At 53.6% G+C, this 13691-nt stretch overlaps 1 protein-coding gene across 5 annotated transcripts in view; it reads right to left on the bottom strand.

Annotated features, from left to right (window-relative positions):
- Nucleotides 1-13691, bottom strand: part of LDB3 (LIM domain binding 3) — a 63309-nt gene that overhangs the window by 15553 nt on the left and 34065 nt on the right. For 4 of the 5 annotated variants that reach the window (XM_074374345.1, XM_074374346.1, XM_074374344.1 and 1 more), the window contains 3 exons: nt 11127-11306; nt 7376-7491; nt 1566-2010 (listed from right to left, as the gene is read on the bottom strand). In XM_074374345.1, the coding sequence (XP_074230446.1) occupies nt 1566-2010; nt 7376-7491; nt 11127-11306 (741 nt within the window). The remainder of the gene's footprint in view (nt 1-1565; nt 2011-7375; nt 7492-11126; nt 11307-13691) is intronic. The other variant, XM_074374347.1, reaches the window with a different exon arrangement.

A 13691-nucleotide genomic window follows, 5' to 3' on the forward strand; every position in this document is an offset into this window, starting at 1 on the left:
TGACCATGGTGCTGATGGTGAACATTTATTAAGCACTTACTCTGCGCCAGGCACCATTCAAGAAGAAATTTGCATTTATTAACATACTTAATTCTGACAACAGTATCCATTTCCAGACAAGGAAACTGAGGCACACAGAACTTAAGTTGTTCAAGCCTATAGGGCTAGCACGGTAGACCCAGGACACAAAACTGGTTCTACTCCCTACACTATTGGTGGGAATGTAACTTGGTGCAGCCACTCTGGAAAACAGTATGGACATTCCTTAAAAAAACTAAAAGTAGAGTTACCATTTGATCCAGCAATCCCAGTCCTGGGCACATATCCAGATAAAACTCTAATTCAGAAAGATACACGCACTCCAGTGTTCATAGCAGCACTATTTACAATAGCCAAGACATGGAAGCAACTTAAATGTCCACAGACAGATGACTGGATACAGAAGTGGGGGTGTATATATACGATAGAATACTACTCAGCCATAAAAAGAGAATGAAATAATGCCATTTGCGGCAACGTGGACGGACCTAGAGATTATCATACTAAGTGAAGTAAGTCAGACAAACACAAATATAGAATCTAAAAAAATGACACAAATGAACTTATTTACAAAACAGAAACAGACTCACAGACATAGAAAACAAACTTATGGTTACCAAAGGGAGAAGGAGGGGAGGGATAAATTGGGAGTTTGGGATGAGCAGATACAAACAACTATATACAGAATAGATAAATAACAAGGTCCTACTGTATAGCACAGAAAACCATATTCAATAGGTTGTTATAATCTAGAATGAAAAAGAATATGAAAAAGAATATGTGTATGTATAACTGAATCACTATGCTGTACACCAGAAGCTAACACAACATTGTAAATCAACTATGCTTCAATTAAAAAAAAAACTGGTTCCAGAATAGTAGTCAGAACAATGGAACTGAAGAAACATTTTATATTTCAATTTTTCTGAATCTTCTAATTCTTCTCTAATGAGTATATGCTCCTCTAATGACACTTTATTTTTAAATAAAAGTATATTTTTCATCTATACAAACTCACCCCCTCACACACATGCCATACTATAAACATACTATATTCAAACAAACACCACCCGTGATCCTTGGCTTCTAAGCATGAAATGATGTCTTTTCCTTTTAGTGTGGCAAATGCTCACCAAAGCCCTCAGCAGCACGGGCCCATCTGAGGAAAGACCCAGAAGCAACCCTAAAGGAACGCTGGGTCAAATCTAGCACTGTCAGCCAGCTTGCGACATGCCCAATAAACCTCCCAACCAGGCCTGCAATTCCCAGAACCCGGCCTTAGCCCAAGGGGGCGGGGCTGGGAGCTTCACCCACTTACCTCATGGAATCCTCCCAGCTCCCCGGGGAAGTGGGTGTCACACAGATATGGAAGCGAAAGCTCAGAGAGGGTCAGACCAGATGGCGAGCCAGAGGGACTTGAGACAGCCCTGCATGCAGCCTTCTCCCCGACCCTGCGACCCTGCCCCTGCCCTCCACCCCCCACTGCCCTGCCAGCACCCCAGCGCAGAGGCACAGCTGGACCATACCGGATGACGTTGTTGCAGTGGCCACAGAGTGGAGTCCGGCTGCTGGCTGGGAAGCGTTCGGCCCTCTGGACGGTACCCCTGGCAAGGGGGGATACCTGGGGACCCGGTGGCGGTGGGTTGTAGGCAGGCGCCCCTCGGGGCAGGGTCTGCTTGCTGACGGAGGTGGTGCTCTTGCCAGGGGCGAACTTCTGAGAGAAGCTGTCGTCTGTCACCCACGGGGGGCGGCTGGTGGACTCCGCAGAGCCCCCCCCACTGTAGGGTGCAGGGTTATAGCTTGGGGCTGGCGAGGGGGTATAGGCTGGTGCTGGGGAGGGGGAGTAGGTGGGGGCAGGGGAGGGGGTGTAGGTGGGGGCAGGGGAGGGGGTGTAGGCGGGGGCAGGGGAAGGGGTGTAGGGGGTTGGACTGTAATTGGCCCCCAGAGATGGGCTGTAGGTAGATGCAGGCACTGCAAGCCAAAAATACCCCAAGAAAAATGTGTCAGGAATTCATTTCTGCCAACTTCTCCTGCCCCCATCCAGAGAACTGCTAAAGACAATGTCAATATTAGAGGAGCATAATTCCAACTTTTACAGGAGGCACATCCCTGAACTCGTTGACGGCCTGGATTTGAATTTGCAAGCAGGGAGCCAAGAGAGATGAAGAGCCACCAGAGCAGAGCCCTTGGGAGCTGGGACAGGGCCGGGAAGGGATGGAGCTATAAATATCCACAGCTGTGCGGGGTGGGGCTGGCCAGGCTTTGGCTGCCAGAGGCCTGCAGGAGACAGGCAGTGGGGGCAGGGGTGCCGGGCAAGGCTCATATCTGGATCCCCTGGGCCAGGAAGAGGGTGGGGGTGGGTCAGCATGGCCTTAACTAGAAGATGCTTTTGGTTGCACTCTGACCACTGATTTGACAGCTGAAATGCCTCAGTCGCATGCGTTTGCTGAACCTGGACCGAGTCCAGCCTTCAGGACAAAGCACGTGACTGGGCACTTAGTTTTTCAGGTTCAGGTTTCTGGTTTAGCTACAATTGTTTTCTTGAAAAACAGCTTGGTGTGATTTGTACTGAGGGGAAATTCCATCTTGGTTTGATTGGGGTGGTGGGTCTCGAGGAGTCATTCAGAGGGAACCTGGACAGAGATGCTAGGGTGACGGAGCCCAGGTCGAGCTGCTCCCTCAGCCTATGGCTGCCTCTGCGGGACCCATGCTCTCCCACACCACTTTGGTGGAAACTGAGTGTGACCAAGGAAGCCAGAGGATAGGAGGAGAACGCACTGCCCCGCTTCTGGAACGCCCCCTCCTCCAGCTCACTGAGAGCTGGAAACCTTTTTAGGGCAGCGCCACAAAGGACCATAGCAGCTGCCCACCCAAAGCTCTGAGAGGCCTGGACCCTCCAGACCCAGTTTCTAAGTTCTGCTGCCTCCCATTGCGAAGCCAGCAGGGCAGACCCAGCTGCGTCCGGCACACATAGTCCAGCTAGCCTCCCCTTCTAGGAAGAGAGGTTCCAGAAACCTCACCGCAGCTCAGTCTCCTTCTCTGGGAAGAGGCCTCATTCCTCCCATCCTAGGAAGGAGTCCAGGGCAGCCTCCCTCCCCATTCCTGAGTCTGGCCTGGTGAATGGACTATGCTGATGGGGGCTGAGACAGCCCCCACAGGCTCCAGCCTGGAAAGGAAGGTTGGTCTTAGGGCTGAAGTTCCCAGCCTGGCCTCTGGTCTCTCCCATCTGGTTCCCCTGGACTACTTTGGGTGGCCTGTGGCCTACTGCTCCAGCTCTGTACCCTCTGCTCTCAGATGACGGGCCCTTCAGAGCTAGGTAACATGGAGACCCAGTGCTGGGAATGGGTAGAGACCAGGCCTGTGTTACTGAAAGCAGAAGGAGTAAAACCCTCCACAGCCCTGCCCCGGAGCCATCCCAGGAGTGAGGCTGGCTTCCAGAAGTAAAACCTTCTCCATAAGGAATCCTCTTCCCACTTACTAAGAAGGTAGACTAGGCATATAACAGGTCATCTGGGTTAGTCTCCTTTACAGCTGAGGTCACTGAGGCTCAGACAGAGCCAGTAAGTGGCAGAGTGAGTCTCCAAAACCATTCTTTCTGCTACCCTAAGCTGTCTCTATAAAAAACATGAATCCCATTTCCAGAAAATTTTGGTGCACGGTGTTATGGAGGAGTAGCTGTCAGCCTGGAGGAGGCCGGGTGCTCTGGCATGCAGCATGGCCACCAAGAGCCCTGGGTTCAGATCCCAGCTCTACTACATCCTGACTGTGTGTCCGTGCGCAAGTTCCTTAACATGTCTAGGCCTGAATTTCCTTGCCTAAAAATGGCAATAATAATTCTTGGTACCTCATGGGGTTGTTATGAGGATTAAGGGAGGGAGATAAGAACTATAAAAGCTTAGCCTAGTACCTAGCACTGTGCATGGGTCACTAAGTGTTAGTGAGGATGGTGAGGATAGGGACTCTGGTGTCCAGATGAACTGTCAGCTCATCTCACAGCATGATGGTCACCTGGGGGAGTCTGGCCCAGGGAGACTGTGGGATGTGGGGGGTAGGAGATATGACATCCTGAGATCAGATAACCTGGGACTGAGTCTGCTCACCAGTGGTGGTATGTATGACACCCCTGCCTGCCTCACAGGGTGGGGACCTACTGGAGTGACATGTTGTGCGCACTCTGTAAACTTGTGAAGCCCGTATTTGAAGTATAGTCACCCTCCCTAACAACCTTGCATAGCTCCCAAGGGCCTGAAGCAGAGGGTCTCACAATGCTAGGGGCAGGGGTGATGTGGGGAATGCCAGCAGGGAGGGGATGGGGGGAGAGATGATCCAGCAGAACTTCAGAGCAGCTTCATTCCTCTCTGTTATGTATAATAGGGTTCTGGGCAAGCTTTTATTTCCTATTTAAAGTGGGGGATCTCGGCTAAAAGGGATTAATCCTGTGTGGTCCAATACATAGCCCTATGTGGCCATTAAGCACCTGAAATGTGGCAGTCTGAACTGAGACTCCCTATAGGATAAAATACACACCAGGTTTTGAAGACAATACAAGAAAGTAAAATGTCTCATTAAGAAGAATTTTATGTTGATTAAATACTGAAATGATTATTGAGTTAAAAAATATATTAATTTCACCTGCTCCTTTTTACTGTTTTAAAAATATGGCTACTAGAAAATGTCTTGTTACTGGACAGTGCTGTCCTATTCAGAACAACAGTTACCAACTACAGACTGCTTCCCCATGCCAGGCCCTTTATACACATTATTTCATGTAATACTGGCTACAATCCAATGAGGCAGAAAATATTTTCAAGTCCATTTTACCCATGAGGAATTGAGACTTGAAGAGCTTAAGTGACTACCTCAGAGTTAGGGAGCTAGTGAACAACCTAGCTGAAACTGGAGCTCAGGCAGCAAGCTGGCTTCAACTCCAGATCTCCTGCTTAAGCACTCTCTAGGCAGCAAAACAGGCTTTAGCACGCCCCTTCCAAATCGGGCCCTTGCCCACTTTTCCAGCTTCCCTCCAGCAACACTAACCCTACTCCCTCTGCCTGGCAGCCATTCTCTTCCCTCCTCTGGACGGCCTTCCAGACTCCATGATCCACCCCTCTCTTCTAAACTCCTACAACACGAAGTTTTCCAGCAGGTCAGAGGCACGCGGGCATCTGGGCTGTGGGTGGGCTGCTTCCTTGCCCAGGGCTAGGGCCTTCCCTCCCTGGAGGGCTCCCCTCGGCCACCTCGTCCCGCGTGAGGACGGGGTGGGGGGCGCAGGGAGCAGCTGCTCCTCATTCCCTTCCTTTTGCGCCCTTCAGCCCGGCTGGCCGCGCCACCTTCGACGTGCCAGGATTGAGACTTGACATCCCATCTCGGAGCCCGCGGCTGTTGCTATTTCTGCCTGACGGAATGAAGCCCGTCCAAATTAGAAGGTGATATTTCATCTCTAATTGGCAAGTTCAAAAGGCCCCTATCGCACTCGGTGGCTCGGGAATGTGTAATTAAACAAGGTGATTTCTGACTCATTCCAGGTCGGGCCCAGCTCCCGCGAGCGCCCGGCCCCCGCCCGGCCGGCGGGTCGACGTGGCCTCCCCCGATCCTCCCCGGGCCCCGCCGCCCACGGCCCCCTCCCGGGCCCCAGGTGCTACGGGGAGCGGCCGCCCAGCCTCCGCGCCGGCGATAAGATCCGGGCTGCGAACGCCGCTCTCGGCCTGGAGGAGCTCCCACACGGGCTCCCTGCCCTCCCCGGGTCCCGGGGTCGGCTGAGGATAGGAGGGGAGGGGGCCCGGGCCCACGATCCCCATTTCTCCCCGGGCCGCCTGCCAGCCGCCCCGGGCCCCCACCCCCAGGAGAGGGGGCGGAGGCAGGCCGGCTCCAGCGCGCGCCCTCCCGGCCGCCTCCTTCCCTCCAGGCAGGAATGAGTTAACGTCTGCACGGTCTGGGAACTCGGCGGGGGCCCACGATCCCGGGGCTCCGGCACGTCTCGCCTGTCAGGGCTCCAGCCCCGGAAGGAGGAGAAGGGCGCCGGGTCGGCCCCGAGATGCGCGGCCCAGGAGCCCTGCCGCCCCCTGGCGGGCCTGCCGAGGAAAGCCGGCGGCCGCGGCGGGGGCGCCGAAGCCCGGGGCCCGCCCCGGAAGATGCCCAGAAGGACCCGTCTGGGAGGGAGAGCCCGTGTAGGCGCGGAAATGCCCTCCCTGCGCCCCCACAGAGCCTCACTCCACCCGCCGCTACTCATCCAGACTCCTTTCCACCATCCCTCCTGTGTTCCTTATCCCCGCAGGGCAGCTTCCTCTAGCTCCATATAAGATTTTCACCATTGCAGACCGCTGCAAATTGCTCCCTAATCCTGCGGATTTTTAATCTCAGAATTTGTGTACCTGCCTCTGAAAGGACAGAGAAGGGCACCTCCTGTGTGCCAAGCACTCTGCTGGATGCTTCATTTCATCCCCAGAGCACCAGGTGTACATAGCATCATGCCTATTTTTCAAATGAGGAAGTTCAGGCCCGGGAGATGAAGTTCTTTGCCTTAGACAGCAGAATGGGCCCTGGCACGGGAGTCTGATGTTAAAGCCAGTTCTTCCACCCACACTCAACGCTACTGTCAGAGTTTTATAAAACAGAGGGCTGCCCTATACATCAAGTCAGCTCCCCGGAGCAAGGGCCTTCCTGCCTCAGTCCCTGTCTTAGCTTCACTGAGGTTCACATCTGGGAGAAGGTGGGGTGTACGCCAGCCTGAGAATTGCCTTTGAGCTCTGGGGAGAGGCCCAATTCTGCCTAGGGAAAAGGGGACCCTAGGCATGATGAGAATGGGGTCTAGAGAAATGGAAGAGACAGCCAGTGAGCCCAGCCACCGGCAGCCCCTGTGCAGGCCCCTCTTTTACTTGTCACATGCTCTCCATGCCTCTAGTTAGCCTCAGCTGAGGAGACCGAAGACCATACAGGTGAGCAGCTTGCTCAACGTCACAACATGATGCAGTAGGTCTGTCCGAAGCCCGTGGCATTTTGTTATAGCTGTCTGTCCTCTGGCTTGAACCAGATCCAGACTCCTGGAGGAACAAGCCCCTCTGCTTTAAACCCTCTCTTCCTCACTAGGAACTTGGAAATCCCCAGGAGGAATGCCCTCTTCCTGGAAGCTGGGAGGCTCCATCCTTGCCTGGCACTGCCCACCTGTTTCCCCAGGGCCAGAGGCAGCTTCCATGGGATTCTGACCCACAGCTGGAGGAAGGAGGGCTGAACCTCATTAACACAGCCTCATTAACCACCATCCTTCAGGGGATGTGGCCTTGCAGCTGACCCCTGGAGCCCGCCCCCAGCCTAAACAGCCTCCCCTCCCTCTGCCTCTCACCTGGCTGGTAGACAGAAGGCCGGATGCTGGCAGTAGTGACAACTCGGGGCTTGGGTGCAGGGGCAGCTGGGGCCTCACTGTACGTATGGGCAGCAGATGCTGGAGAAGCCTGGGGCCTGGAACCAAGGGGGAAAGAGTTAGAGTTAGCAGCGAGAAGGACAGCCCTACCTGGGCCCTGGGGCCTGGAGCAAGTTGGCTCCCCGATCTTTAAGGAACTTTTGGAAGGAGGAAACCTGACAAAGATGTCCCTGGAGGAGCTCCCGGAGGCTGTGAAGGGAAGACCAAGGAGGTCTTAGAGGGGAGGAAGCTGCTCCTTAGGTGCTGAGTCTTGCTGAGTCTGGTTAGAGCAGCAGAGACAACTTGAGAAATACTGCCCACTGCTGGTGCCACCGCCTTAGGACAGAAGGAGGAAAGCCACCAGCCAGCCAGGAGGATGCCTGGAAAACCCTTTACCCCCTGGGGAGAGCACCCCACCCTCCCACCGTGGGGCTCAGGGGGCAGAGGTAGGAGAGAGGAGAGATGGAGATGATCTGAGCTACCCTACTCCCTCCACCTCCTGACCTTCAGGAGCACCTCACAGCCTCAGACCACCTGGCCCCTCCCCACCCTCTCTATTGTTGCCTGGAGGGAGCTGCGCAGTCTCAGGTTTGGGGCAAGAGTCCTCCAGGGCGGGGTCATGGGAAGCCAGGGTTCCCCCACCCCCGCCCCATCAACCGCCCCTCCCCGCAGACTTCTCTTCCCTGTAGAATTCCTATTGCCTTCCTCCCACTGGGTTAGCTGCCAAGAGGCCTAAAGCAGCCTTTTTCCCACTTGTGACCCAGAGACCATGGGACCAAAGAGATGGGAAAAAATGTCCCAGTTCTTGGCCTCAGGAAATGCTGTGCTTGGCCTCTCCTCTTAGACTGCTGAATGCTCCAAGAACTCCTGCAGTTAAGCAGCTTGTTACACTTTGTCAGATCCAGTGCTTCCCAATTCCATTTGTCTGTGAAACCCCTTTGCTTTTTTTCATTTAAAACTAATGAATATCCTGTTGATTCTTATTTTGTGGTTGGCTTTATTCCTTTGATAACTATATAAGTTTAAAAAGCTAAAGCTCTTTAACTGTTCTTAGAAACAATGATCAGTACATATATGTAAAGTAAAAAAAAGCACAGTGTATCGTATATATATATATATATATATATATATACATATTTACATGCAATATATTGTATACGTGCAGTCAAATTGTAACAATTCTACCTAATAAAACTGAAAAAAAAAAAGCTAACAAATACTTTACAAAACACGTCCCTGGTTTCTCCCTGCATCTTTCAGATCCTAATGGGGGCGACATGGCCACACCCAGAGCAAATGGGGCATTGATGGGGGTGCTGGAGAAGTGAGCCCCTGGCAGCCCATGGCTTCCTGCCTTCCTTCCACCTGTTGCTCACAGGCTCAGGGCCTGCCCATCTCTGCTGGGCAGAGTCAGAGGATAAGGGAGTCTATTCCTCTCTAGGGCTCTGGGAGGAGGTGGCCCTGAGCTAAGAACCCACTGCCAGGCTCCTAAGGGGATCCAGAGGGGCCTGTGGTGCTGCCTCAGTCAATTAGAGGTAGAATGAGCCTCAAAGAGCCAGTGTCCCAGAACTGGGGGCGGTGTGCAGACTTGCCCTGCCAAGTTGCCTTGTTTCTGGATGAGTGAGGACATTGTCTCCCTTCCCTGGGCCTGCCTGCCCTTCTCTGATATGCCTCTGTTAAGACCAATGGAGCAGGAGCCTTCGTGGAAGAGAAAGAGGCTGTGTCCAAGGGGTGCCCAGCTTCCACTGTGGTGGGAGAAGGCCAGGGGTCAGTGGGTCTTAACCAGACTCTCCCACCAGTGGAGGATGCTCTCCCAGCATCCCAGGAGCCATGGGTCCTGTGTCAGGGATTGGTGCTGGGGGAACAAGCAGAGGCTTAAGATATCCATCAAGGATTCTGGGACCACATGCTCAGTGTCCATTTACCTCCCACTGGCTCCCTCCAGCTCCATCCCAGCCCGTGTGCATGGAGGGAGGTGGCTGGGCCCAGAGTGTGGTCCCCTGACTCCTTCTGCTCTAGCCTGATGCTGGGAGCCCTCCAGGCCCTTCTCCGACCTCCATTCAGGCCTCACACCTCTTTGCAAGGTGAAGCAAAGGAAGGGTTTGCCCTGCTGAGGGAGCCCTGGGGGTCCCAGGACATGGAGGCCTGGAGCATGGTGCTGGGGCAGGACTGGGGCCCTGGGGATGAGGCAAGACCATCCACGGGGACCCCATCCTCTCAAGCCCCCACTTCAAACCAGGGAGGTATCTTCCCACTGGACAAGAGGGACATTTCTTACCCCCCTCAAAGTTTCTTTGTTGTGCCAGGAGCAAGGCCCTTACCTGAAGGGATTCTGGGGTGCAGAAGGGAAGCAGCTTGCTAAATGTCCCCAGGAAGGGGGATGTGACGACCCCTGGAAGCCATGGCCGGGCTCACCCTTGGTGGTTGAGTTGAGCTGGGGAAAGGCTGGGCCTGGCACCACCTGGGTCACTGTGAAGCCTGGGGGTAGGTGCGAGGCACACAGGCCACTCTGTTCACCCTTCCTCTGCCTCAGGCTGCCCCAGGGAACTATGCACCCTGACCCAGAGGTGTGTCCTCTCCAGCAAAACCCTGGGAAGGGAGTGTGGGAGACTGGGAAAGCTGGCTCTGACCCTGAACACCAACTTGGCAGCTGGGCCTGCCCGGCCTGTTACACTACCTGGCTGCTCCAGAATGACCTGTCCAGCCCATCCCCTCTGCCTCCCCGCACCTCCCCGTACCCTTTTCAACACCGCCTCCCCTGCCTTTGCTGAGTATCCAGGAGGGCAGGCAGGAGTGCAGTGACTTGCAGTACTTGAGAGCATTTTATGTGCTAGGTGTTTTAGGTACACTTTTTCTATCCCGACCCTATAAAAGAGTCATTGCATTCACCATCTTTACAGGTGAGGAAACTGAGATTCAGAGGAATGAAGTCACTTTCTGAAGGTTACAGACAGTAAGTGGTAGAGTGGAGATGTCAGTCCCACTCCACCAGGTGCCTCCGGAGGTAGCATGCTTCTCCATCAGGAGAAGGGGGTTGGGGGGCTATAGCTCAGTGGTAGAGTGTGTGCATGAGGTCCTGGGTTCAATCCCCAGTACCGCCATCAAAAAAATAAATATACCTAATTACCCAACCCCCCAAAGTTTTCTTAAATGTTTATTAAAAAAAAGAGAGAGAGAGAGAGAGAGGAGAGGGTAAGGGACGAGGGCAAGGTAGTTCCTAAATATCTGACTAAATCTGACCTACCTTCAGTGCCCAGGTCAACACTCCCTCCTCCATGGAGGCTTCCTTGATTTCCTTTCCTGCAGTCCCAGCTCCCGGAACACAGGCTTTCCACACAGCCTCCCTTTGTTACCTAACTTTGTGTGTGTGTGTGTGTGTGTGTGTGTGTGTGTGTGTGTGTGTGTGTGTGTGAGACTTTACCCCTTTGCCTAGAGCATGTGCCCCAGGGGCAGGGTGACACCTCTGCCTCTGTTCTCAATCACACTGTGCACTTCCCTGAAATGCACACCCCCCCCCCCCCCCGCTTCCCTTTCATGCTCAGCACCAAGCAGTGCTTTCTCAGGACCCTGGGGCCCTAATCACCTTGCATGGGCCTTTCTGAGGGCCGGACACAGCTGCCGACAGATGGGCCCAGGGGAGGCCTCTCCTGCCTCCCTTTCCCGCCGTCAGGGCGGGCACCTGTGGGCCAGTTACCTTGGACTGTCCGCACGGCTTGAGGCAGGGGCTGTGACAGAGGCGGTGGCAGCATGGGCAGCGGCTGTGGCCAGGGGTGGCGAGGCTGTGCTGGGAGAGGCAGCAGCAGGCGGCTGGGCAGAAGCGGGCAGCGGGGTGGCGGCCTGGCTGGTGCACACTGGAGCATGCTCAATAGGGGTGCTGACGAGGCGGACCGAGAAAGATAACAGGTCAAGGGCGCCCCTTCGCAGCAGGGCGGTGGCTGCAGCAGAGGCGGGCTGGGTGGAAGGTACCAGCCTTACTGCAAACAGAGCAGGATCTTCCAGAAGGCCTGTCCCCAGGCTCAGGCAAAGAGCACCAACCTCTACCCTTGGAGCCCAAGAAGGAAAGGCTCAGACCACAGAGAGGATCACAAGTCACATCAAAAATATTCTCAAGCCTTGTGAGATTCCCCCACCGCCCTCGCCCCACCCATTTTTGTGTATTTCCTAATTTGTCTTTCTCAATGTGCATTATAAAAACACAGTGTGGTCAAAAAATAGACTGAATTATCCACCAAGGTTTCTCCCCCATCCTGTTTTCCTTTCTTTCACCCTTTCCCATTTAGTCTGGGGCATGCATTGTCTTTGAGAAGGCATGATACAATGGAAAAAGCAGAGGTAAGATATTTTGTTGTCAAGGGCTTAAGCTCTGGAGTTGTGAGAGCCTTTAAGGCTGCAAAGGACTCAAGGCACAGATGGTACACTTGGAAGATGGGTGCAATCTACCATGCCAGGCAGATCAAGGTTATCTGGACCAAAGAGGGGGCAGCGTGGCATGGGGGATTCAAGAGTAGAGGCAGCTGTGTCCCCTTTCTGGGTAAACCCTGGGGAAGCGGCAGGACTCCAGGGTCCCCTATGCCCATCCATGTTCATGGTGAAGGGGCAGGCAGACCTGAGGCGGCTCAAAGATCTGCAGGCCATCCTGTGGCCTGGGGGCTGCAGAGGGTTTCCCACACACCTGACAGTGACACGGACATAGTCTTGAGCACCTGCACATCTGAAAGTCTCTAATTGGGAACAGCGAGGTGACTGCTCTGCCAATATGGACCAGTGTGACCAGACAGGATGGGGATATCCCAGTAGATGCCAGCACAGGTTGACTGTGATCAAGGACCAGGTGCCCAGACTCCCCACCCCACCCGCCTTGGCATTCTATAAGCCCCTCTTCCCCAAAACCACTCCAGGCAAGAGAGGAGCATCAGAGCCTGGGGTCAATGGGGTTAGATTTCTGGCATCTGTAAAATGAGGCAGAGAATAACGATTAAATTACAGGAAAGCAAAGAAACATACATTATTTACTCATTTGGGTTGTTGGACTGAGATTTGTACTCGCGATAATAACAACAGGACACTGCAACCCCTTTAAGGGGAGAATGACTTTCCTCATGCTATGAAATTCATTTACTGACCTCCTACTATGTGCCAGGCATATGTCTTTAATCACAAGGCCCTCTGAGGTAGGTACTGTTGATGCTTTTTAGTAGGCAAAGGAATAGAGATAAGAGAGTTCAATTGCTTGAGCTCCCAGAACTTATCGGTAGAGACAGCAGCATGTGACTGAGGCATGTGGATTATGAAGCCTTCCCCAGTACCCCAAGTGGCCCCTCATTAAGGAAGAAAGAACCTTCTTCTTGAGATCAGTCAAGTAGAATCTTTCTCCAACAAAAGGCACTATTCTTACATGAAAAAACTTAGAACAGTAATCTTCCTTCCATGAGTGCTTACCATACACCAGGCTTGCACACAACAGCTGTCTAAGTGGTAGTTCATTATTGCATTTGATCCTTTCAGCCTCGCTGGACGATTGGTATCAAGATCCTCATTTTACAGATGAAGAACCTGAGGTCCGGAAAGATCTGAATCTCTGCTAAAACTTCACACTGCTGCCAAATGGCAGAGATGGGTATGATCCCTAACCACTGCAACACTTCTCAGAATTTAATATGCAGGCATATCGCCCGGGCATCTTGTTAAAGTGCGGCTTCTGGTTCAGCAGGTGTGGGGCAGGGCTGAGAGTCTGCCGTTCTAACAAGCTCTCAGGTGATGCTGATGCTGCTGGTCCATGGACCACACTTTGAGTAGCAAGGTGCTACGGAGGTCTCTCCCAGATAGGGCTGCCTGGTTACCAAAAGCATCATGTGAGCTATTTACCAAAGCAACACAACGTGCTCTCCTCCATCCAGTGAGACGTAAGGTAGAGAAAGGCATGAAATAGCATGAAAGGGTCAGGGAAGAAAAGAGCTGGAAAAGAGGCCAGGCTGTGGGTTGACTGTCCCACAAGAGGGAGCACCACTCTTCTCCGTGACTGCCTAGGAAGCATCCAGGATGGACAAGGGCAGTGGCCACACCCTGTCCAGACCTTTCCCAGCTTGGCGGTTCAGGGAGGAGGCCAGCTCTCAGGCCTGTAGCAGTACCCAGCCCTGGCCCTTCCCTGAGCCTGCCTGCCCACCCTTCATGAACGAACCTGGCTTCCAGAAGCCATGCCTGGGAGGTAGCTGCAGGCCCCGACAACATACCGCTGAGCTGGCTGCTCAGACCCCCACAA

The sequence above is a fragment of the Camelus bactrianus genome, chromosome 11 (assembly GCF_048773025.1).
Source record: "Camelus bactrianus isolate YW-2024 breed Bactrian camel chromosome 11, ASM4877302v1, whole genome shotgun sequence".
Taxonomy (NCBI): domain Eukaryota; kingdom Metazoa; phylum Chordata; class Mammalia; order Artiodactyla; family Camelidae; genus Camelus; species Camelus bactrianus.